Source organism: Oratosquilla oratoria, chromosome 2, assembly GCF_046742065.1.
Source record: "Oratosquilla oratoria isolate Oo_2021 chromosome 2, ASM4674206v1, whole genome shotgun sequence".
NCBI classification, from domain to species: Eukaryota; Metazoa; Arthropoda; class Malacostraca; order Stomatopoda; family Squillidae; genus Oratosquilla; species Oratosquilla oratoria.
The window spans coordinates 19,261,570-19,286,537 of record NC_134778.1 but is presented as its reverse complement, the minus strand read 5'-3'; the positions used below and the strand labels follow the sequence as shown (position 1 = coordinate 19,286,537).

At 39.2% G+C, this 24,968-nt stretch overlaps 2 protein-coding genes across 4 annotated transcripts; both read right to left on the bottom strand.

The window, feature by feature from the left end:
* Positions 1-7,245: 7,245 nt before the first annotated feature.
* On the bottom strand, positions 7,246-10,329 carry LOC143037452 (uncharacterized). 2 transcript variants are annotated; one of them, XM_076205699.1, is made up of 5 exons: positions 9,901-10,329; positions 9,563-9,781; positions 8,992-9,450; positions 8,032-8,883; positions 7,246-7,882 (listed from the first exon to the last, which is right to left on the bottom strand). In XM_076205699.1, exons 1-5 carry the CDS (start codon positions 10,135-10,137, stop codon positions 7,427-7,429), a joined length of 2,223 nt encoding a protein of 740 aa, XP_076061814.1. In that variant the 5' UTR covers positions 10,138-10,329; the 3' UTR covers positions 7,246-7,426. The 2 variants fall into 2 exon arrangements, with proteins under 2 accessions (XP_076061814.1, XP_076061822.1); XM_076205707.1 differs by having other exon boundaries at positions 8,992-9,447.
* A 1,352-nt stretch (positions 10,330-11,681) lies between these two features.
* Positions 11,682-19,440, bottom strand: LOC143037464 (uncharacterized). 2 transcript variants are annotated; one of them, XM_076205720.1, is made up of 5 exons: positions 19,014-19,440; positions 18,676-18,894; positions 18,106-18,564; positions 17,146-17,997; positions 11,682-16,996 (listed from the first exon to the last, which is right to left on the bottom strand). In XM_076205720.1, exons 1-5 carry the CDS (start codon positions 19,248-19,250, stop codon positions 16,541-16,543), a joined length of 2,223 nt encoding a protein of 740 aa, XP_076061835.1. In that variant the 5' UTR covers positions 19,251-19,440; the 3' UTR covers positions 11,682-16,540. The 2 variants fall into 2 exon arrangements, with proteins under 2 accessions (XP_076061835.1, XP_076061846.1); XM_076205731.1 differs by having other exon boundaries at positions 18,106-18,561.
* Between the last annotated feature and the right edge of the window lie 5,528 nt (positions 19,441-24,968).

Here is a 24,968-nt window from a genome sequence, read left to right as displayed (position 1 = left end):
AAGTATAGGTAGTAATGATTATAGATCTGTTGATAGGGTGCTGGCAGTAATCATTTTCGCAGTAGAATTACTTATGTAAGAGGAAACTATATACCGAAAGAGATAAAAAAAAAATGTATTTATGTGAATCTAAACGAAAAGGAAATTAGATATCTAGCAGTTCCCAAACGTGTGCGTACCTCAAAGGGTTCTCGCGCAAATTTCAGGGCACCAGTTATTCTTTCTTAAACAATCGGTTTTTAGTTCAGAATGATGTTTTTTTGATCACTCCTAACTTATTCTAACAATTCACAATAATATATTTCTATCAGTAGATCAAAAATCGAATCAATAGTTTGCCAGTTCCCAAACATGTGCATACCTGAAAGGGTGCTCCAGTTATTCTTTCCTAAACAATCAGTGTATAGTTTGGGGTCATGTTTTCTTCATCTTTTCTAAATGATTCTAAAGGTTCCTAATATATTTCTATCTACAGAATAAGAAAATATTTATTGACTAGTTTGCCAGATAGACATATGGAAAAACCTCGTCCCCGGGAACACAATACAATTAGTCATGAGTAGGGAGTACGATCTTTATTTTTTTCACAAATGTACTACAAATAGCAGGAGGTCGAAAGAGAGTATAACGGACAATTGAATATCCAAAGCCACTATGGAACTATTATCATGAAATAGCATACATTCATCGAAGGCCCTTTTTCTTTTATAATGAATGTAGCCCAGTCAAAGCACATATTTTTTCCTTACAAGTGCATGTGTGCTTTGACTTGCGCACAGAAGTATGGCCCAACTGTCCGTGTGTGATATAGTGAGTGCATCAAGGTGCTGGTAGGTGCAAGTTGATACGCACGGAGTTGGATGGTAGTCTGACCTGACTCGCCGCTCGAAGGTTAGGATGGGTCAAGCTAATTAGGTCGCCTCTGGTCAAGGCGTCAGATCGGCCTTGGGTATGTATACCGCCTGCCTCGAGCGGGCAAGCCACTGGAGCTCATAGCAGCAGCTCAGTGAATCGGTAACTGCACTCTCTCACTGTGCTTCACCGGCTGAAGTTCCTAGGTCCGGACTTTCTCACTTTCATAGGTCATGGATTACAGGGTAAGCCCGACCTGGTGTTCTCCAACAGCCGAGTTTTCGATTAGGGAAGAGGACTGTACGCAATCTATTTGGGTAGAGATTATAGGCAAAAATAAGAAATTTATTATTGGCGTCTTGTATAAACCTCCTAACCTCAGCATTAAGCAGACTGATCCCCTGATTCATGAAATTCGCAGAGCGTCCCAGTACAAAAACGTTCTGATCATGGGAAATTTTAATTATAGAAACATTGACTGGGAAATTTTAGTAGATCAGGCAGCGAAAAAATTCCTAGATGTGGTGCAGGATAATTTCCTAAAACAAATGATTACCGATCCTACGAGAGGAGAAAATACTCTGGACTTACTTTTAACTGATAATGAGCACCTAATAAGTAACGTAAAAGTAGGAGATAGTCTAGGCTCTGACGACCATCAAGAAATAGAATTTAATGTTATTTAAAAAGAATTAAAAAGTACGAATAACGTCCAAGTACCACACTTCAGGAGAGCAAACTTTGATAATATATGAAATTGAATATGAAATATCATACGGACGTTTCGGACATTATCGGCGCAGTCAGGTCTCGGTATATGACCAGGGGTCGGGTCACGGAGGGTAATATGCATACCTTGGGTCAGGTCACTTGGGGGCGCGGGCTCAACAGACAGTTCAGCAATTTGGATGAAATGTATAGCAATCTAACTGATTTAGTTATTAATGCACAAAATACATTTACCTACTGAAGTCAATACGGAAAAGTAGTAATACTCCCAGATGGATGACGGACAGATTAAAACATGAGATCGGAATGAAAAGAGGACTTTACGTAAAAATGAAAAACGGGGAAACACACCTTAGATCAAGATATAACGAAAGGGAAAAACTAGTTAAAAAGAAAACACGTACAGTGAAACATAATTATGAAATTAAGGTTGCCAATCAAGCAAGATCCAACCCAAAGGGTTTCTTTCATCTCTATAGAACAAAAAATAAAGAAAGAATAGGACCAATTAGAAACGATGAAAATGTCATGATAGAATCGGAGGAAAAAATGAGTGAGGAGTTTAACAAATATTTTTTATTGGTGTTTACTAATGAGAGGTTAGATAAAGTACCTGACTGCGATCCGATTTTCAGTGGGGATGAAGAAAGTTGTCTATCTAATATCAGCATTAGTAAAGTAGAAATAGTCAAGCAGATTGAAAGACTTAAAGCTTCAAAATCCCCGGGTCCAGATAAAACAAATTCCGAGAATACTTAAGGAGTGTAAATTTAAAATCTGCGACCAGTTAACTGAAATATTTAATAAATCGGTAGATACTGGTTTTGTGCCTACTGATTGGAAGCAGGAAAACGTTGCTCCTGTTTTTAAGAAGGGAGATAGATCGTCTGTATGCAACTACAGGCCAATCAGTTTGACGTCGGTTATAGGTAAAATGCTTGAATCAATGATAGTAAACAGATTCAGAGAACACATCGAATGGCATAATTTAATTCGTGATACACAACATGGTTTCTCCAAAGGTAAGCCATGTGTGACTAATCTTCTATCCTTTTACACTAAAGTATATAGGGCGTCAGATAACAATGATAATTACGATGTTATTTACCTTGACTTTAGCAAAGCGTTCGACAAGGTCCACCAGAGACTACTAAATAAAATCAAAGCCCATGTCATAGGAGGAAAAGTGTTAGAATTGATTAGATCTTGGATTAGTAACAGAAAACAGTGTATCACCATAAATGAAGTAAAATGTAGGTGGGGGTAATGTTACTAGTAGGGTCCCCCAGGGCTCAGTTTTGGGTCCCTTGTTGTTCATTATGTACATAAACGACTTAGACGATGGAATAAATAGTGATGTTAATAAGTTTGCGGACGACACTAAAATAGGACGCCTAATTAGGTCAGGAGACGACGCAGAGACCCTGCAAGATGATCTTAACAAATTGTTCACATGGTCGGTGAAATGGCAAACGAACTTCAATATCTCCAAGTGTAACGTATTAAACGTAGGGCTACACAACCCCGAAATTAGATACAGCTTAGATAACACGCTTTTAGAAAAAACTGAGTGCGAGAGAGATTTGGGAGTTCTAGTGAGTCCGGACCTTAAAACCAGGAAACAGTGTATTAGCACCAGGAATAAAGCTAACGGAGCATTAGGTTTCATTGCTAGGACGGTAACGAATAGAAGTGCAGAGGTAATTATCAAATTCTATCTAGCGATAGTTAGACCCACCCTTGACTATGCGGTACAGTTTTGGTCTCCGTCCTACAGAATGAACACCAATTCACTAGAATCAGTACAGAGAAGGATGACCAAAATAATACATGGACTCAGAAATTTGCCTTACGAAGGGAGGCTTAGGCATCTCTGGAAAAATGCAGAGTGCGGGGGTGATCTAATAGAGGTGTGCAAGTGGATCAAAGGCTTTAATAAGGGTGATGCAAACGAGGTCATCATATTAAAACAACAGGCCAGGACTCGCAGTAAAGCAATTAAATTAGACAAATCTAGATTCAAGAAGGAAATTGGAAAGAACTGGTTTACTAATAGGGTGGTCGACGAATGGAATAGACTTAGTAACCATGTAGCAAGCGCTGAAACTATCAGTTGTTTTAAGAAACGATTAGACAACTTAATGGATGGGGATGACAGGTGGTGATGGATACGGAGCTGCCTATTGTAGGCCTTATGGCCTCTTGCAGTCTCTTTCATTCTTATGTTCTTATGTCTGTCCCAACCTTTTGTGCCGAAGGATGGAATACCGAAAGGGTCAGTCCTTGCCCCCACTCTGTACAATCTATATAAGAATGACCTGCCAGAGCCGGCTTATCCACGCAACCGAGCTCTTACTCTTTCATATGCGGACGACACTAATCACATTAGTAGACACAAAACGCTGCAGGGAGAGTTATACGTAATGCAAAACTCCCTAGACGGGACACACGCGTGGGAGCAACAGTGGCGCATTAAGACCAGTGCGTCGAAATGCAAAGTTGTATACTTCTGCTGCAAAGGAACCAACAGAATAACTACGAACACTCCTCTTGAAATAAACAACACAAACGTCCCAGTGAAAGACCATGCCTTAGTGCTGGGTAGCACACGGAATAGTGGCGTTACCTGGACCCCACACTTCCGCAGACAGGGAGCGAAGGCTAGGGCTGTTCTGGGAAGGCTAAAACGCTTCAAAACTGCAACATTGTCCATCAAAAGTCGATTGTACCTAGCCCTTGTCAGACCGATTCTGTACCAGTCCCCGGGACTGAGCCAGCTGACATGTCCCACTAACAACTACGACCATCAGATGGTTCAGAATGCCGCTGTCAAGTTCATCACGGGTTCGCGATGGAGCGACTTCAGAACCGCTGAGTCCCTACATCGAGTTTCCAACGTCCGTTCACTCAACCAACACGAACACAAACTTCACATGAGACACCTAGAAAGACTGTACGCCAGACATAAACCCCTAATACAGCACATCAGACCTAGACCACACCGTAGGGAATATTTGTCAGCTGCGCCTCTCCCATGTGCGGTGTACACGATAAATCGTGTATAGCTGCGCTTATTAATAATGTATCCCTTCACCATCTTCGACTGGTGGTAATAACAATAATAATGATAATAATGGTGATAATGATGCTGATAATAGTGATAATAGTAATGATGAGGATATAATAAAAGTAATAATAATGATAATAGTAATAATAATAATAATAATGATAATGATAATAATAATAATAATAACAACAATAATAATAGTAATAATGACAATAACAATAATAACCATAATAATGAAAACAATAATAATAACAATAACAATAACAGTAATAATAATAATAATGATAATAATGATAACAATAATAATGATAATGATAGTGATAATGATGATATTAATAATAACAATAATAATAACAAAAAAGAAAAAATAATAATAGCAACAACAACAACAATAATAATAATAATAACAATAACAACAACAACAACAACAATGATAATAATAATAATAATAATAATGATAATGACAATAATGATAATGATAATAATAATAATAATAATAATAATAATAATAATAATAATAATAATAATAATAATAATAATAATAATAATAATAATAATAATAATAATAATAATAATAATAATAATAATAATAATAATAATAATAATAATAATAATAATAACAACAACAACAACAATGGTGATAATATTGATGACGTTAATGATGTATATCGCCCATTAATTGTCAAGTTGTATGTACAAACGCTTGGAGGTAACAACCCTCTACGCGTAGAATACACACACAAGCATATCGCAAACAAATATAACACAACTACATGCTCAAACATAAACATGAACTTTTTCTTGTACTGAAATTATTTTCATTTCTAACTTCCTCTCCTACTACACCTTCTCATTTCAGTTTACCTTCTACTAAAATTAATTTCTCTATCTTTCCCTACGACTATTACTCCTACTCATTTTCTAACTTTGTTGGATGAGGATAAGAAAAATAAATATCCCGACGTAACTTCACGGTTTCACATATTAATCTTAGCCTCAAAGACCAAGTCTCCCATCCCTAATCTCCCGATGGCAGAAGCCCTCTTTTGTACACAACTATCTTTCATTTTCATAAAGACAACTCTTCCCTTCCTACAACTACCGATCCCCTAATAGCATACCGGTGCAGGTGTACATCACACGCACAAGTTTGGGAACTGCTAGTCATCTAATTTCCTTTTCGTTTAGATTCACACAAGTACATTTTTTTTTCTTATACCTCTTTTTTGGCATTTGGTTTCCTCTTAGAAACGTAATTCTACTGTAAAAATGATTACTGCCAGCACCCTATCATCAGATCTGTAATCACTACTACCGATACCTCACTTGTGACATAAGCGTGTTAGCTTAACGGAAAAATGTCATTAACTCCAAAAGTCGTAGAAAATAACGTTGTAACTTCAATGCATTCTCATAGCTTGAATAACAACATTATTATTTTTTATTACTGGCAACTTTGATATGGTTTGTGTTCCACTATCACGAAGACACCACTACTGTTGTATTTCTACATTGATGAATTTACATACAACATGGTCAACGGGTAGCAGTGATAGCTACTTGAGATGGCAATCCGATCAGATTTATAAATGAAAGTCGAAGTCTTTGGGTGGAGACAGGTGCCTCCTGACAAAATCCTCATCATATATTTTTATTGTAAGTCAATCAAAAAATTTATTACTAGCACTTTGGATATCGATTTTCCTATAGCTAAATAAAATCGCGTGCCAACAGGAAGAAGAAATATAAAAACTACTGCAAAGTTCAGTCGAGTATTAACAATGGAAGTAAACCAGTTTCCTAAACCTTTTAACTCCCAACTGTTTTGATTTCCTCTATCTATCTAGTGTATATACCAAAAGCTCTTTCCCGGTCATATGGAAGGTAGCCAAATCAAAAGGCTCGTATCCACTCCCACTCATTTCAATCTCGACCATTCTACTCCCATCCAACGCCCTTTCCTCCCTATCATCTTAGCTCCTGGTGGAAGACGGGTCATTCCTGTATCCCGCCCACTGCCCTGGATGAAAAGCAATGCAGCGAAACACAGTACATCCACAGCAAGGCCGCTTCACTTAATCGGTGATGCACCCAACTTCTCCGTCTCCCCGTGCACACAAAGAGGAAACGGGGAGAAATCCCTTCGAGCTGCGTCAAAATATCGTTCACACATAATCACTCCCTATTCACCCTCATCCCCCATCCCCTCCCATCTTTGCATCACAGAATTATCTATGCACAGCTATTATTCATTCGCCCCTATCTCCTGCCTTCTCCCTTCCTTGGTCTACAAACATTTCCCTATTGCTCAAATCCCCTTTCACCCTATCCATCCGTCTCATCCTAGGTTGTCCCCTCAACTTCACTCCCTCCTCTCCCTTTCACACCTCTTTTACTAACATTTCTTCACTCATTCTTTCCATGTGTTCCAACCACCCCAATATTATTTCATCAGTAATATCTGCCATTGTCTTTGCCACTGTTTTAATCATCTACCAACAAAATAGCATTATTCTTCTTCTTCAAATGGGACGACTAAATTTCCTTACAATCACTTTCATGAGAAAATGACATCTATATAATGGTAGAACCAAATGTTTATCGTGCAGGAAATATACTTTATTTCACGTATACAAAAATAACATCTGAAAAAATAATATCGTTTCAATATATACTCATAGGAAGGAAAATCATGTATGAGTCCAAATTTCTCTATTCTCTACTAGTAATGAGCAAACACAATGTGAAAAATCTACAACAGAAAGATAACTTTTCACTTTAAGCAATGTTAGAGGATGTAGAAGTGGATTGGAGAGTTTTTGGAGAAGATTCCTGATTGATTTTCCCAACAAAAGATGACTCGTGGTAGGAGCTCTGCTCGGACCATCCACTGGTTGTCTTTGTGGTATTCCTCATGATGGTGCTGAGACTCTCATGCACATTTTTGGGAGAAGTGCTGACTCGAGACTCCTCCTCCTTGTTACATTCCTCCGTTTGGACTGTGGAAACAACCACCTTCTTTGGTGCCGTGATGGTTAGGACGCCGTCGGAGGAGAGAGCCGAAGTGACGGCTTCCATATTCACAAGGGTCGGGAAGGTGAAGCAACGGCGGAAGCTTCGATTGGATGAGGAATTGTTTTCCTTCTTCTCGCTGTGGCCCTCGACCACCAGCTTCTGTCCATCAGCCTTCACCTTCACGTCCCCTTCCACAAACACGCGCATATCCATAACCACCTATCAATGAAAAACATATGAAATTATATAATCACAACTAAACTAGAATATCTATGATTGGATGATATGATTTCATTCCTTCAGTTTGTATGATATAGATGTCTTCAAATGATTCAAAAGTGTGACGTGTATACATTTTCATTACTTACCTTATACTCTGTTTCTTCGTTTGAGATCTGTACAGCTTGACTTTCGTCTACGGAAATAGATTTACGAAGAGCCTTGTAGGACTTCAAGTCATCGTTGATAGAGGATTTCATTCCATATCTTTGGAGGACAGTGGATACTGCAGACTGGAAGTCCTTGCGGTCGTTACTGAAAAAAGGATCCTGGAAAAAGTCTCCTCGATTTTCAATGGGAAGTGGTGTTGTGACTTCAGATTGGAAAGCAAGTGAGGTAGTTTCCTTTTCGTTGTCTGATTTACTGTGCATTTTGGTTTCTTGCTGCTGAGAACTTAGGGTTTGCGATTTGGTAGTTTTCGATTGCTCACAAACTTCGATTTTCTGCTCCTGTTCTTTTGTAACTCGTGAATGCTCCTGCCCATGAATTTCCTTCAAAAGGTGCCCCACTTCTCTTTTAGTGTCCTGCGGCTTGATTTCTATGGTTTTTTCTTTACTTGGAGCTTCCTGCTTATTCTGCTGATCCTTCTGATGCGTTTGTATATCAGACATCTTCTTTTCTTCGTTCTTCTGACTACACAAGTTGGCCTCGTTCCCTTGATGGTCAGTCTTACCAGCGATCGGAATGGAAACTTCGACTGTACTTTCTTTGAGTGCGTCGATATTCTTTTTCACTAATATTGTGAGAATCCCGTCGGAAGATAGCGCTGCTGTAACATCACTGATGTGAGCCTGACTGGGCAAAGAAAACCGTCGACGGAAAGAGTGAGAGGACACTGAGCCACTCGAGGTCTTCTTCACGCTTCCTTCCACCACCAAAGTCCTTCCCACGCCTTTGACCGTTACGTCACCTTCCTTGAAATCTTGTACGTCCAACACGATCTGCAGGGAATCAATTAAAAATACTTATATTACCACATGTTGTCTTCATTGAAAAAGAAAAAGAATATGTGTACTGAAATTGTGGTGCCTTCTTGTGAACAAACTTACCTTGTGATATGTGTCGTCCTCGGACATGGTAACTGCTTGAGTTTCATCTACAAGTTTGTCTTTGCGGAGGGACCTGTACTTCTTCCTTGCTTCCATTGATGAGGTTTCAATATCGTGGCTTCGTAGGACACTCTCCATAGCTGCCTCGAAGTCCTTGTGTGTGTGGTTGAAGAAAGAATCGTCGAAGAAGGAGCCTCGTAATACTAGAGGGAGTGGAGTTTCAAGTCCAAGCTCCTTGGTGTCACCTGTCATGTCATGGTTTGGGACCTCTTTCGTGATATCAAGCTTCGTGTTAGGCTTTCTGGATGTCGACTGATTGTCGGTGTTGTATTTATTAATCTTGTGTGATTCTGTGTGAGAATCTGCATTTGTGGTTGAAGACTTGACTACATTCACCTTTGAAGAGCTGTTCTTCTGATTAAAGGATGTTTGTTTCTTAGTGACTGATTGCTGCTGCTTCTGAAAATAATATACAACCAATAAGAAAAGATAGCCTTGATCTAGAATAGTTTAACTTTTCTTAAAGAATATACATTTCCCTCCTGACCCCCTAAATAGGAAGACAACTTACCGTTTTGGGAGCTGTGATGGTGAGGATTCCATCGGAGGAGATGGTGGACGTGACAGCCTCGAGGTCCACGGACTTCGGAAGGGAAAATCTTTGACGGAATCTGTGAGTGGAGGTTGAGCCACCCTGTTTCCTCTCGATCCGCCCTTCAGTAACTACGCTGTCATCCACGACCTTGACGGACAGTTTGCCGTCTCTGAAGTCCTTGACGTCTAACACAAACTACACAGGATGAAAAGAATAACACATTATACAGAGTGTTATCCGCTTGGTTTCAATACCAAATTGTAAGTTTTTTTTTCTAAGAAAGAAGAAATTCCATCAAGGAGGAATCTCCTTACCTTTCTGGCGTTGACTTCATCGGTGACTGAAACTGCCTGGTTATCTGTCTTGAGTTCCTTTTGTCGCAGACTTCTGTAGGAGGCCACAGGATCTTTTGAGCTCAGGCCGCATTTCTCTGTGATCTCCTTAACGGCCATCTCGAAGTGACGACGGCTCTCTTCGAAGAAGGAGTCGTGGAAGAAACGTAGATCCGTGGGGATGATGGGAAGGATCACTTCTTGACTTGGTACAGGCATTTTGTGTGATGAAGTTCTTGATTAGATAAAACACTCAGCAAATCACGATGCCAGGTACTATATGACAACTCTGTTACACTATATGAATCCGAATAAAGTGAATGTAGTCGTGAAGAAAAGATGTTCTTCGAGGTCTCTTTCTTTGCGAGTTCGGTGTCGTCGATCTGTGGACTGGCGGTGGCCTGAAGGAGCGACGGTTTTATAGCGCGGTGGTCGGCACTGAGCCAAGATGTCTACCTACGTCACACCCACGAGATTATTCTTTCTTCTCAGTACCCATGTTCTTGTATAAATATGTTATTGTTATATTTTGCTTGCACTACACTTTATACCCCATATCACCTGAGTTCATGTTTATCTCAGAACTACATATTTAGGAAAATCCCTCCATTGGATGACCCAATATGGGTAGAGTTTCCTATGCAACGAACATACACCGGTTGTAAAGGTTTAATTTCAGAGACAAAAATAAAAACGAAGACGAATAAAAAGGCGAAGGCTATGCTGAGAATTATGTCACCATGATTATGACGATGACAATGTCGACGATGATGAAGAAAATGACATTGATGATGGTGAAAACAATGACTACAATGGTGATTATGGTAATGATGATGATGATGAGAATATTTAGCTGATGAACAATTTGTGGAAAAAAGTTTTGATTGATCGAAACTTTTTTTTCCCTGAGTTAAACCATCATCTAAAAAGAATAGCTTTAGATTAACATTCTCTCGCTCTCTCTCTCTCTCTCTCTCTCTCTCTCTCTCTCTCTCTCTCTCTCTCTCTCTCTCTCTCTCTCTCTCTCTTTCTCACATACACATACACACACGCACACACACACACACACACACACACACACACACACACACACACACACACACACACACACACACACACACACACACACACACACACACACACACACACACACACACACACACACACACACACACACACACACACACACACACACACACACACACACACACACACACACACACACACACACACGCACGAGCACACACACACACACACACACACACACACACACACACACACACACACACACACACACACACACACACACACACACACACACACACACACACACACACACACACACACACACATACACAAACACACACACAAAAACGGAACCTACCCTGATCTAACCCAACTTTTTTTCTGGCTCATTAAATGAAGAGAAAGATTCAAAAGGGAATGTTCTGGACATAGAACAAGCACAATCTAAGGAAGCCAGAATCAGTGCTTCATAATACTTGTAAGCAGACATTTGTCTTTCAGAATTTACTGGACTATTCCAGAAGTTAGAAGTAGGGCAGGTGTGACGTCATACACACTCATCATGGACTGGAGCAAATGAACGCCCGTATAAGGTGAGTGACGTCATGATTTCGTCTTCGCCCACAAGAAATCAGCTGAGTGACGTGTTACGCCCAGACTCATATCAAGTCTTCCACACATACGCAGGCACACAGACAAATAGACAGACAGACAGAGAAACAAAATTAAACAATATATGAAACAGTAATTTCTTTTATTAGACGTACACTGGTTAATATCAGATTTCTGTGCTCGCTATTAATACCTGGCTAAATAAGGGCGTGCAGTATAGGAATAAACGAAAACAAATTAATTTGCTGGAACGGAACGGTATGTTCTTAACGATATTTGCGATGCATTATTTCTATACAGTGTGTAAAGAATGATTAGATTTATCCACTGGTAACAATTCGTCACAGTTAACATTTTTAATGTCACACTTGGGCCGAGATGAAAACAAAAAAAATGTATTACGTTGTACACACCATAGTTTACAAACCTTGTGTCTTCTGGGAGGCACACTATATACTACCCTGTTCCTTATTTTATTTTATTATTTATATTTTTGAGTGCCTAAAGACAGCATTGCATAATAAAACTGCGCACGGGTAAGCACAAATGATGGAGTAGTATGAAGATTTCTTCAGAGAGACATTCCGATTCAAAATTAATTACTATGCCGTCTATCCACACATCTTGGCTGTTGTCAGAGATATGTAAAGACTCCAGATTACCCTCAAAACACGATGAAAAGTGTTTCAATATCGCTTAATACTGTCTGTTTTCCTACAGGGCCCTTAGGTTGGTACATAACTCGTGACGTCATCGTAACTAACACCAAGAGATGGAGCTGTATGTTGTGCTTTAGAATGCAGATTAGCAGACGACGAATATTTTCGTCAAAAATCCCTCATATAGTACTTTTGAAATAAGATATTTATTTTAAACATGGTTCTCGTGGAAATAAATAACATTACAAAAGAGAAAATGCAAAGATGTCCCTGGGCTTTGTGGTTAACCTTGAAGTCAGGAGATGAAATATATTTAGGAATACATGAATAAAGGAAATACTAACATGCAAGCAAGTAAATGAATAAGTTAACAGTTAAATAAACATTCAAGATACATAAATGGATTATTGATAAACAGGTAGATAAATAGATAAAATATTAAATAAGTATGTAGATAAACAAATAGATGAATAGATAAATAAACAAATAAATAGATTAATATATGAGTATATATGTATATGTATAATGCAATAGATATAAAACATAAGAACAATTGTAAAATAAATAATTGGATGGATAATAAGCAGATAACTAAAAAAATAAACACTCAATTGAATGCATTACTAAGCAATGAATAGCTAAAGAGGTATATTTAAAGCTATAAGAAAATAAATAGGTAAGTTGATTAAATATAAGGTGGAAAATGAAAACACATGTAAATCTGTCATGCATCTCATGTATGAAGAGGAATGAATCATTGGCAACGTGCACACATTCCAGAGATTTCGAGAGCTATTGGTCACCCAGTATGAAAAAAGTATAAACAAACTTGAGGCTGTGACGTAGGCAGATCTGTTGGCCTGGTGCCGACCTCTGCTCGTCCTCGTCAGTCTCACGCATAGCCTATAGCGAACTCGCAACCTGTATAGCAGGTTGTTGTTATGGTGAACACTGCCGAACAGTATTCAGCAATAAATTAAAATAAACGAAAAATTCTAATGACGATTATTTTGAGAATATAATCAGCTTCTGGATACGGTGTCATGAATGTGCATTTTATTTTTCCTGGAAAATTATAAAACCTCTGTTATAAATAATTTTTACAGCAAGCTCGGTAGGCTATCAAAACAATTATTGTGAGTTAAATTGCATTATGGTCTAACTTAATTTATTCAGACGTATTGCGTTATAGTATTATAAAAAGTAGAATAATATTTCTCTTGGGAAAAATGAACTTTTTATTTTCTAAGTTGCTTTCAAAAAGAGTTGTAGATTGATATCTTGTATGTGATAGTGTGTTTCATACTCTACAAAAATATCTCAATACTGATCCTGACCGAAAGGCTGTTTAATTGTGAAACTGCTACAAATCTTATTTTTCTTAACAGCCTAGACAAATTAGTTTGTTTTGTTAATTATATACATTTTCTCTCAGAATAAAGGGCTTTCATTTCCAGAATCTAATTTTTCATGGTCTGTATTTGGAACTATTTGGACGATCCCTTTCGAACTACCCAACACAAACGGCTACTATTCATCTTCCTTAAAAAAAAACCTTTTTAACGGTTTGCATGCGAATTTTGGGCCGTCTAATTTTCCAATCCCTGTATTTCATAATTTGATGGAGAGATGTGGGTAAACAGAGTTCAATTATGGGGTACTCCTGTGGAAGAACTGTCTTAATGCGCTACTTTTGATCTAAGCATTGTGGCGGACAGGGGGAGGTCTTTCGTCCCACCGAAACTTAGATGAGAGAGTTGGTTGATTTTTTTTTCATTTGTTCAACTTACTTATAAGTGCATGTGTGCTTTGACTAGGCCACATTCATTATAAAAGGAAAAGCGCCTTAGTTCCATAGTGGCTTTGGAGATTCAATTGTCCGTTAAACTCTTGTTTCGACCTATTAGCTCCACTGTCACTAACACTTTAATCACTTATGTTCTTCATCTGTAGGCCCCATGCCTCTTCCTTCTCTTAAGTATGTTTCCACCTGATCCTCTATAACCAGTTCGTAATGTTACTTGATGGGGTGAATTAAAACGGAGATATCGTTTTCTTCTTTTCTTCCAATTATTTACACTTGGTTATTCAAGCTACACCAAGGGACTCCCGCTTGGGATCCTTGTACATCCACCAAGCCAAGTCTGCTCCGACGTCACTATTAATTCATCCAATAACTTTGAACGTTACAAATAAGTACCACCTATTAAGGGCGTGACTTTACCTCCGTGCACCAATAATTTCTCTCCTCCATCCTTTCCTCCAATCAGAAAGACTGTTATACTGTCTCAAGCAATACTGTTTACGCAGACAATTCTGTCGCAAGCGGAAGGTGGCTTAAAATGTTTACAGTTCGTCATATCAGTACTCTATCGATACCCTAGCCTATGTTTACAAACTAGCTAATAATTTTTTTTTTCTACAGATAGAAATATATTGTGGACCTTTAGAATAATTTAGAAAAGATGAAGAAAAGATGACTCCAAACTATACGCTGATTGTTTAGGATAGAATAACTGGAGCACCCTTTCAGGTATGCACACGTTTGGAAAATGGCAAACTATTGATTCGATTTCTAATCTACTGATAGAAATATATTATTTTGAATCGTTAGAATCAGTTAAGAATGGTAAAGAAAACATTCTAAACTAAAAACAGATTGTTTAAGAAAGAATAACAGGTGCCCTGAAATTTGCAAGAGAACCCTTTCAGCTACGCACACGTTTGGGAACTGCTACTTACCTAATTTCCTTTTCGTTTAGATTCACATAATTTTTTTTCTATCTCTTTCGGTACATAGTTTCTCTTAGATAAGTAATTCTACTGCGAAAATGATTACTACCAGCACCCTATCAACATATCTGTAGTCACTACTACCGATACCTCATTTGTACCATAAACGCGTTAGCTTAACGGAAGAATGTCATTAACTCCAAAAATCGTAGAAAATAAAATAACGTGTTAACTTACATGTATTTTTATAGCTTGAAACACTATATCATTATTGTTCCCTGGCAACTTTGATATGGTCTGTGTTCCTCTATCACGAAGGCACCACTATTGTTGTATTTCTACATTGACGCATTTACATTCAACATGGTCAACGGATAACAGTGATAGCTACTTGAGATGGCAATCCGATCAGATTTATAAGTGAAAGTCGAAGTCTTTCGGTGGAGACAGGCTCCTCCTGATAAACTCCTCATCATCTATTTTCATTGTGAGTCAATCAAACGTTTGATTACTAGTCCTTTGGGTATCTATTTTCCTATAGCTAAATACCACCGCGTGCCAGCAGAAATAAGAAATACAAAATACTGAAAAGGTCTTGAGTATTAACAATGGAAGTAAACCAGATTCCTAAACCTTACAACTCCCAACTGTTTTAATTCCCTCTATCTACTGTACATACCAAAAGCTCTTTCCCGGACATATGGGAGGTAGCCAAGTCAAAAGGCTTATATCCACTCCCACTCATTTCACTCTCGACCATTCCACTCCCATCCACCGCCGTTTTCTTCCATCTCATCTTAGCTCCTGGTGGATGACGGATCATTCCTGCATCCCACCCACTGCCCTGGATGAGAAGCAATGCAGCGAAACACAGTATATCTACAGCAAGGCCGCTTCACTTAATCGGTGATGTACCCGCCTTCTCCGTCTCCCCGTGCACACAAAGAGGAAACGGGGAGAAATCCCTTCGAGCTGCGTCAAAATATCGTTCACACATAATGACTCCCAACTCACCCTCATCCCCCACTCCCTCCCATCTTTGCATCACAGAATTATCTATACATAGCTATTCTTCATTCGCCCCTATCTCTTGCCTTCTCCCTTCCTTGCTCTACAAACATTTCCCTATTGCTCAAAGCCCTTTTCACACTATCCGTCCGTCTCATCCTCGGTTGTCCCCTCAACTTCACTCCCTCCTCTGCCTTTTACACCTCTTTTACTAATCTTTCTTCACCCTTTCTTTCCATGTGTTCCAACCACCTATATATTATTTCATTAGTCCTATCTGCCGTCGCCTTTGCCACTGTTTTAATTATCTACCAAGAAAATATCTTCTTCAAGTGGGACGACTAAATTTCCTTACAATCACTTTCATGAGAAAATGACATCTATATAAAGGTAGAACCAAATGTTTATCGTGCAGGAAATATATTCTATTTCACGTATACAAAAATAACATCTGAAAAAATAATATCATTTCAATATATACTCATAGGAAGGAAAATCATGTATGAGTCCGAATTTCTCTATTCTCTACTAGTAATGAGCAAACACAATGTGAAAAATCCACAACAGAAAGGTAACTTTTGACATTAAACAATGTTAGAGGATGTAGAAGTGGACTGGAGAGTTTTTGAAGAAAATTCCTGATTGATTTTCCCAACAAAAGACGACTCATGGTAGGAACTCTGCTCGGACCATCCACTGGTTGTCTTTGTGGTATTTGTCATGATGGTGCTGAGACCATCATGCACCTTTCTGGGAGAAGTGGTGACTCGAGACCCCTCCTCCTTGTTACATTCCTCCGTTTGGACTGTGGAAACAACCACCTTCTTTGGTGCCGTGATGGTTAGGACGCCGTCGGAGGAGAGAGCCGAAGTGACGGCTTCCATATTCACAAGGGTCGGGAAGGTGAAGCAACGGCGGAAGCTTCGATTGGATGAGGAATTGTTTTCCTTCTTCTCGCTGTGGCCCTCGACCACCAGCTTCTGTCCATCAGCCTTCACCTTCACGTCCCCTTCCACAAACTCGCGCATATCCATAACCACCTATCAATGAAAAACATATGAAATTATATAATCACAACTGAAATAGAATATCTATGAATGGATGATATAGTTTCATTCCTTCAGTTTGTATGATATAGATGTCTTCAAATGATTCAAAACTGTGACGTGTATACATTTTCGTTGCTTACCTTATACTCTGTTTCTTCTTTTGAGATCTGTACAGCTTGACTTTCATCTACGGAAATAGATTTACGAAGAGCCTTGTAGGACTTCAAGTCATCATTGATAGAGGATTTCATTCCATATCTTTGAAGGACAGTGGATACTGCAGACTGGAAGTCCTTGCGGTCGTTACTGAAAAAAGGATCCTGGAAAAAGTCTCCTCGATTTTCAATGGGAAGTGGTGTTGTGACTTCAGATTGGAAAGCAAGTGAGGTAGTTGCCTTTTCTTTGTCTGATTTACTGTGCATTTTGGTTTCTTGCTGCTGAGAACTTAAGGTTTGCGATTTGGTAGTTTTCGATTGCTCACAAATTTCGATTTCCTGCTCCTGTTCTTTTGTAACTCGTGAATGCTCCTGCCCATGAATTTCCTTCAAAAGGTGCCCCACTTCTCTTTTAGTGTCCTGCGGCTTGATTTCTATGGTTTTTTCTTTACTTGGAGCTTCCTGCTTATTCTGCTGATCCTTCTGATGCGTTTGTATATCAGACATCTTCTTTTCTTCGTTCTTCTGACTACACAAGTTGGCCTCGTTCCCTTGATGGTCAGTCTTACCAGCGATTGGAATGGAAACTTCGACTGTACTTTCTTTGAGTGCGTCGATATTCTTTTTCACTAATATTGTGAGAATCCCGTCGGAAGATAGCGCTGCTGTAACATCACTGATGTGAGCCTGACTGGGCAAAGAAAACCGTCGACGGAAAGAGTGAGAGGACACTGAGCCACCCGAGGTCTTTTTCACGCTTCCTTCCACCACCAAAGTCCTTCCCACGCCTTTGACCGTTATGTCACCTTCCTTGAAATCTTGTACGTCCAACACGATCTGCAGGAAATCAATTAAAAATACTTATATTACCACATGTTGTCTTCATTGAAAAAGAAAAAGAATATGTGTACTGAAATTGTGGTGCCTTCTTGTGAACAAACTTACCTTGTGATATGTGTCGTCCTCGGACATGGTAACTGCTTGAGTTTCATCTACAAGTTTGTCTTTGCGGAGGGACCTGTACTTCTTCCTTGCTTCCATTGATGAGGTTTCAATATCGTGGCTTCGTAGGACACTCTCCATAGCTGCCTCGAAGTCCTTGTGTGCGTGGTTGAAGAAAGAATCGTCAAAGAAGGAGCCTCGTAATACTAGAGGGAGTGGAGTTTCAAGCCCAAGCTCCTTGGTGTCACCTGTCATGTCATGGTTTGGGACCTCTTTCGTGATATCAAGCTTCGTGTTAGGCTTTCTGGATGTCGACTGATTGTCGGTGTTGTATTTATTAATCTTGTGTGATTCTGTGTGAGATTCTGCATTTGTGGTTGAAGACTTGACTACATTCACCTCTGAAGAACTGTTCTTCTGATTAAAGGATGTTTGTTTCTCAGTGACTGATTGCTGCTGCTTCTGAAAATAATATACAACCAATAAGAAGAGATACCCTTGATCTAGAATAGTTTAATTTTCTTAAAGAATATACATTTCCCTCCTGACCCCCTAAATAGGAAGACAACTTACCGTTTTGGGAGCTGTGATGGTGAGGATTCCATCGGAGGAGATGGTGGACGTGACAGCCTCGAGGTCCACGGACTTCGGAAGGGAAAATCTTTGACGGAATCTGTGAGTGGAAGTTGAGCCACCCTGTTTCCTCTCGATCCGCCCTTCAGTAACTACGCTGTCATCCACGACCTTGACGGACAGTTCGCCGTCTCTGAAGTCCTTGACGTCTAACACAAACTACACAGGATGAAAAGAATAACACATTATACAGAGTGTTATCCGCTTGGTTTCATTACCAAATTGTAAGTTTTTTTCTCTAAGAAAGAAGAAATTCCATGAAGGAGGAATCTCCTTACCTTTCTAGCGTTGACTTCATCGGTGACTGAAACTGCCTGGTTGTCTGTCTTGAGTTCCTTCTGTCGCAGACTTCTGTAGGAGGACACAGGATCTTTTGAGCTCAGACCGCATTTCTCTGTGATCTCCTTGACGGCCATCTCGAAGTGACGACGGCTCTCTTCAAAGAAGGAGTCGTGGAAGAAACGTAGATCCGTGGGGATGATGGGAAGGATCACTTCTTGACTTGGTACAGGCATTTTGTGTGATGAAGTTCTTGATTAGATAAAACACTCAGCAAATCACGATACCAGGTACTATATGACAACTTTGTTACACTATATGAATCCGAATGAAGTAAGTGTAGTCGTGAAAAAGATGAGTTCTTCGAGGTATCTTTCTTTACGAGTTCGGTGTCGTCGATCTGTGGACTGGCGGTGGCCTGAAGGAGCGACGGTTTTATAGCGCGATGGTCGGCACTGAGCCAAGATGTCTACCTACGTCACACCCACGAGATTATTCTTTCTTCTCAGTACCCATGTTCTTTTATAAATATGTTATTGCTACATTTTGCTTGCCCTACAATTTATGCCTCATTATACCTGATTTCATGTTTTTCTGAGAACTATTCTTAGGGGAATTCTTTCATTGGATGACTTAATATGGGTACAGTTTCCTACGCAACGAACGTCAGTACAGCAGTTGTAAGGATTTAATTTCAGAGACAAAAATGAAAACAAACACGAAGAAAAAGGCGAAGACTATGGTGACAACTGTCATCATGACGATGACGATGACAATGACGACGACGATGATGAAGACATTTGACAATGATGATGGTGAAAACAATGACTACAATTGTGATTATAATAATGAGGAGGAGGAGTAGGAGGAGGAGTAAGAGAATATCTAGTTGATGAGCAATTTATGGAAAAAAAAGGGTTTTGATTGATCGAATCCTTGTTTTTTCCTGAGTTAAACCATCAGCTAAAGAGAATAGCTTTAAATTAACACACACACACACACACACACACACACACACACACACACACACACACACACACACACACACACACACACACACACACACACACACACACACACACACACACACACACACACACACACACACACACACACACACACACACACACACACACACACAGTATGACAGCTTTTTGAAGTGGTCAATACAACGCCACAGTAAAATGTCTGAACCCGAATATCATGCTCTCGAGGCGAAGGAAAAATTGCCAAGTATGGGGCTGACTCCTCGTGCCACAGGAGGTTAGACTTCTCTTCGCAACAACGTTTAGTGGCGTGGGCGACGACATGACGTCACTGACAGGACTCTCGTCCAACCTCTGATTCGAGATCCTTCCAGATTCTTCCTATTGAAGGATTTATTGGTTCCATAATAATAGCACAAGAATGTCATGAAAAGCTTCTGAATATTTTATAGTTACAACAGAGGTATTGTTGTTAATGAAGTCAGTAAGTTGGTATTGTATTGCATTGTATTGTATTGTAGGATGAAATAGAGACACCCGCACTCAGAAATACGGGTCCCAGAGATAAGAAAGGTGTGAAGGAGTAAGTCATATCGGGACTGATGACACATTAGAGTATTCACTCGGCAGGACGATAAACTGTTGTAAGAGATGCATAAGGAAGAGGCAGAACTTAGAGTTCCAAAATCAGGAGTTAGAATAGAATCAATTTTTAAGTATAGCAAAGGTCAGATAAACTAGTCAGAAATAAAGTAACATAAATAGAAAATGCAAAGTCAGTTGGGAAGTAGAAAGAAAAGAAGAACATATAGGAATGGGTAAATCAATGAATCTACTTAATCATAGGACAGACAGGAAAGAAGACAGAAAGAGGGTCAGAGAGAGTTAGGGTGTTAACCTATGGCTACAGGAATTTGTAAACTAACTTACATGTGACTAAATTACCTTTGTACAAGAACGTGAGTGTTGCATTTGTATCAGTAATAAGATCTAAGGGCAGGTATGACGTCATACTTCCTTGTCATGGACTGGGGCAAATGAACGCCCACATAAGGTGAGTGACGTCATGATTTCGTCTACGCCCACAAGAGGTCAGCTGAGTGAACAGTTACGCCCAGACTCATATCAAGTCTTCTACACATACGCGGGCGCACAGACAGACAGACAGACAGAGATAGAGAAAATAGTAATTAAACAATATATGAAACAGTAATTATCTTTTATTAGACTTATATTGGAACTTAATTTCAGTTTTGTGTGCTCACTATTATCCCAGCTTAATACCTGGCTAAATAAGGCCGTGCAGTATAGGAATGAATTAAAACAAAGCCATTCGGTGAAACGGAATGTTATGTTCTTAGCAATACTTATGATGCATTCTTTTTATACAGTGTGTAAGAATATATTTATCTACTTAACTATTTATTTATTTATCTATTTCTCTATATATCTATTCATCTACTTATCTATCTATCTATCTATCTATATATATATATATATATATATATATATATATATACATATGTATATATAATCTATTTATCTATTTACCTATATATCTAATATATGTATTTGTCTTTTAATTCATTTCATTTATTTAACACCACTGTGGACACCTTCATTTCTTTTTAAGCGTTATATGTTTGAGAGTAAAAGAACGGGAAAAAAAGAACTTCTGGAAGAAAAATCATCAACATATTTCTAAGTCAATTGCGAAAATCAAGTATATCTACTATACACAAATTGTGAAGCTGCCACTATATATAAACCCATGTGTGTGTCCTTCTGCTGTTGGTTCAAGTGGTCCCTGAAGGAGAGGTAGGTGGTGTCATGGCACAGATAGATGCCAAATGAATTCTGTCGAAGATAGTCTTTCATTCTCCATGAACCCTGTGGCCTCTTAAGCATTTTTGAGTGGTTTTAACCAATGCCCTTTTAGATATGTCCTGTGGTGACTGATGTGCATATAACTCGGATGTCAAAGGACGCCATGACTTCTCCTTGGTTGGATTTGATCCCTTTGATTCAGTCCTCAAAATTTTGCAGCTTATGGGAAGAGGGTCTGGGTCGTTAAATTAAGTTTGGTGCTAAATTACACGTCGGAGATCCTGTGTAGACTACGATGGGTCGCACGGGGAAGTCCTTTTTGTGTACCTTTACAAAGCCATAGAATTTGGGAATGATATAGTCCCTCTGGTCATTTCTTCTTTTATTCTTCTTCCGGTATCATGTTTTTTTTTTTTTTTTTTTTTTTTTGTAAGACCAAGAAGACCCCACACTGGAGGCGGGCGTGGTGATGTATTGCATTGGTTTCAAAGATTGTAATGCGGAATTCATAGGGGAGTCCCGACAGAAACTTACGACCAAGGTGGAGGAACACACACGGGAGGGTAGACGCAAAGACACCGTATCAGCCCTGTACAACACGTCACGGAGCGGCAACACAACATAAATTGGAATGGGGCGAAGACCATGCATAGAGAGAATTGCAAGAAGGGGAGGCTTCTTGGAAGCTTGAGCAATCAGGTAAGACAAGACCAATAGGTGAATAGTCATGGAGTAATCTACATAGGAACATCTCATTAGAGCTTTGTCAAATTTCTTCGTACTTTGCCCCATACGGTCCTTTCATATTTTACATCTTGAATCGGGCATAAATATAGACATATTTAGACAGACCATTACCAAGTAACCAATACAAACGACTACAATTCATTCTCATGTAGCAACTTTTCATTCTCTACAGTATACGCAAGAACCCTAGTATTGCCATTTTCTATTTTGATCGTAATGGCCACCCATTTCTCATTTTCTCTTTGTTGCTTCTATTTCATAATATGGAGAGAGTGTAGGGGTAAACCGGATTCAACTATCGGGGCCTCCTGTGCATCTTTAGGTGCGTTTCGTTGCATTGCTTTTAACCCGAGCGGTGGGATGAGCGCCGGGGAAGTCTTTATCCCTGAGGAGCTGACGTGGAAGGGCTGACTGAATGAGCTTTATGTACGTGTGGGAACTATTATAAACGAAAAAAAAAGCATCATCGGTGGATGTATAATCTTTCATAGGATATTTTGCAGTGGTGATTTTGAGCCTTCAATTATTCGTGTCTATTTGGGTCAAGCGCTTAATAGTTCTAATTTTGTGATTCTGAAAGAAAGTTCTTTAGACAGTATCCCATAGTCATGACTAAATGATTTGTATACCTCATAATAGAACATCCTCCAATATTTAAATGTTTCTTATAAATACTTGGAAGATTATCGAGACAGTTTTTAATCTACTGAAAAAAAATATTACATTGAGAATCATTATGAATAGTAAAAGATAAAACAGAAAAGTAATTTCCGATTTTTGAGAGCAAGATCTGCTTTCCTGAAGACCACATCATAGTTCGAAAACCATTGTTCTCGTGTTTTTTTTTTTCTTCCATTTTTTTAAGGTTTTTCTGTCTGAACTAAAATAGATATATTCTTACCACGAAAATTATTAGCAATAATCATTGCAAGCTACGTATCACTAGAACAGGAATTATAACCATTAGTATTGATAGTACTTGAGTTTCATAGATACGATAGCTTTACAGAAATCACTTATACCTGTTTAAAAAATATGTGAAATTGTACTGACCTAATCGTCGTTGATGACATAATTGCCCGTGAAACGAAAACAGTCAAGAAAACCCAGTGGCTGCATAACCCTATGACGTCATAGTCGGTAAACTTCGGGAACGTGTTCGGCTCGAAGCCGACAATGTCCGAGCCACAAAAATCAGTGACGTCATAGCTGGGCCCAACACAGGGCTCGGCTCTGAGGGAATTGAACCAATGTATTTTGAATGCGGGCACTTGCCGTCCTTTATGTCCCTCTAACCCCTCCCTTACCAGGTGGCGTTTGTCCTTTTGTCTCGCTTGCCGACAGGCAGTTTCATTCCTCTTCGTGGCCTCCCCTCCAAGAGGGCTTAGGAAATGTTGTTTAACACTTTCCATAGCGGGTGACACCATTCATTTGCTCCGGTTGATTATCATTTGTCCCCGTTGCACCTTCTCGGCAAGGAAGTGACTAACAGTGTAACGTAATTTGTTTTATTTTTCACCCTCTCCCCTTCCCCCCCACCCCACCCCCAAAAATATTAATAAAAAATACTACCACCCCGTTTAAAGAGTATAGGCTTTAAAATCATGCCATTTTTTAAGCTTACGTCATTTTTTCTGGTAATCTTTAAGCTGTGTTTCACTCTAACGAAGGCACTACTTGATGCATGACTGCTGCATCTACATTCATTATAGCTAACATGCACTTGTGATTGCTACTTGCTACGGCAATTCGAGCAGCAGATTTATAGAAAGAAAAGACGAAAACTTAGGGTAGAGCCAAGTGCTTCCTGACAAACTCCTCAATAGTTTATTCGTTTGCGAGTCGCTTGATCTAGAATTCTAGATCGAGTGACTCGCAAACGAAGCCCTTGGAATACAGACTTTCATGGGGTGACTTGACTTAGCACAGTGGTCGGCAACCCATATAACTGTGACATCTTTTGATGTTTTATAGAACTGTTGTGCTGTCGGAGACGCAATACAAAAAGTTTGTCTCATAAAACACATTTTACAGGACTTCAGTAATATGAGAATATACCACACTTTAAAACAACTGTCATTACATTTATATTGTTCACTTTACTTACACTCCTAAAACGAAGCTGAAAAAATATCTATATATATTTTTGACGGATGTTTTACAAATTTGTAGTAGATGACGTCTTCGTTTTGATGGAATAATTATTTGGTAAGAGGCTTCTAGAGCCACGCAAGTGGCTTGAAAGTGCCGCAGGTTGCCGACCACTAAGGTAGTACCGTAGTACATTTCATGATAGTGGTGGTGCAAATGGTCTATTTGCTGGAGGAAATAGCTTACTTTGCCTTAGCAATTTCTCATGAGATTAGAAAAAATCAGGAAAAGTTAGAACCAATC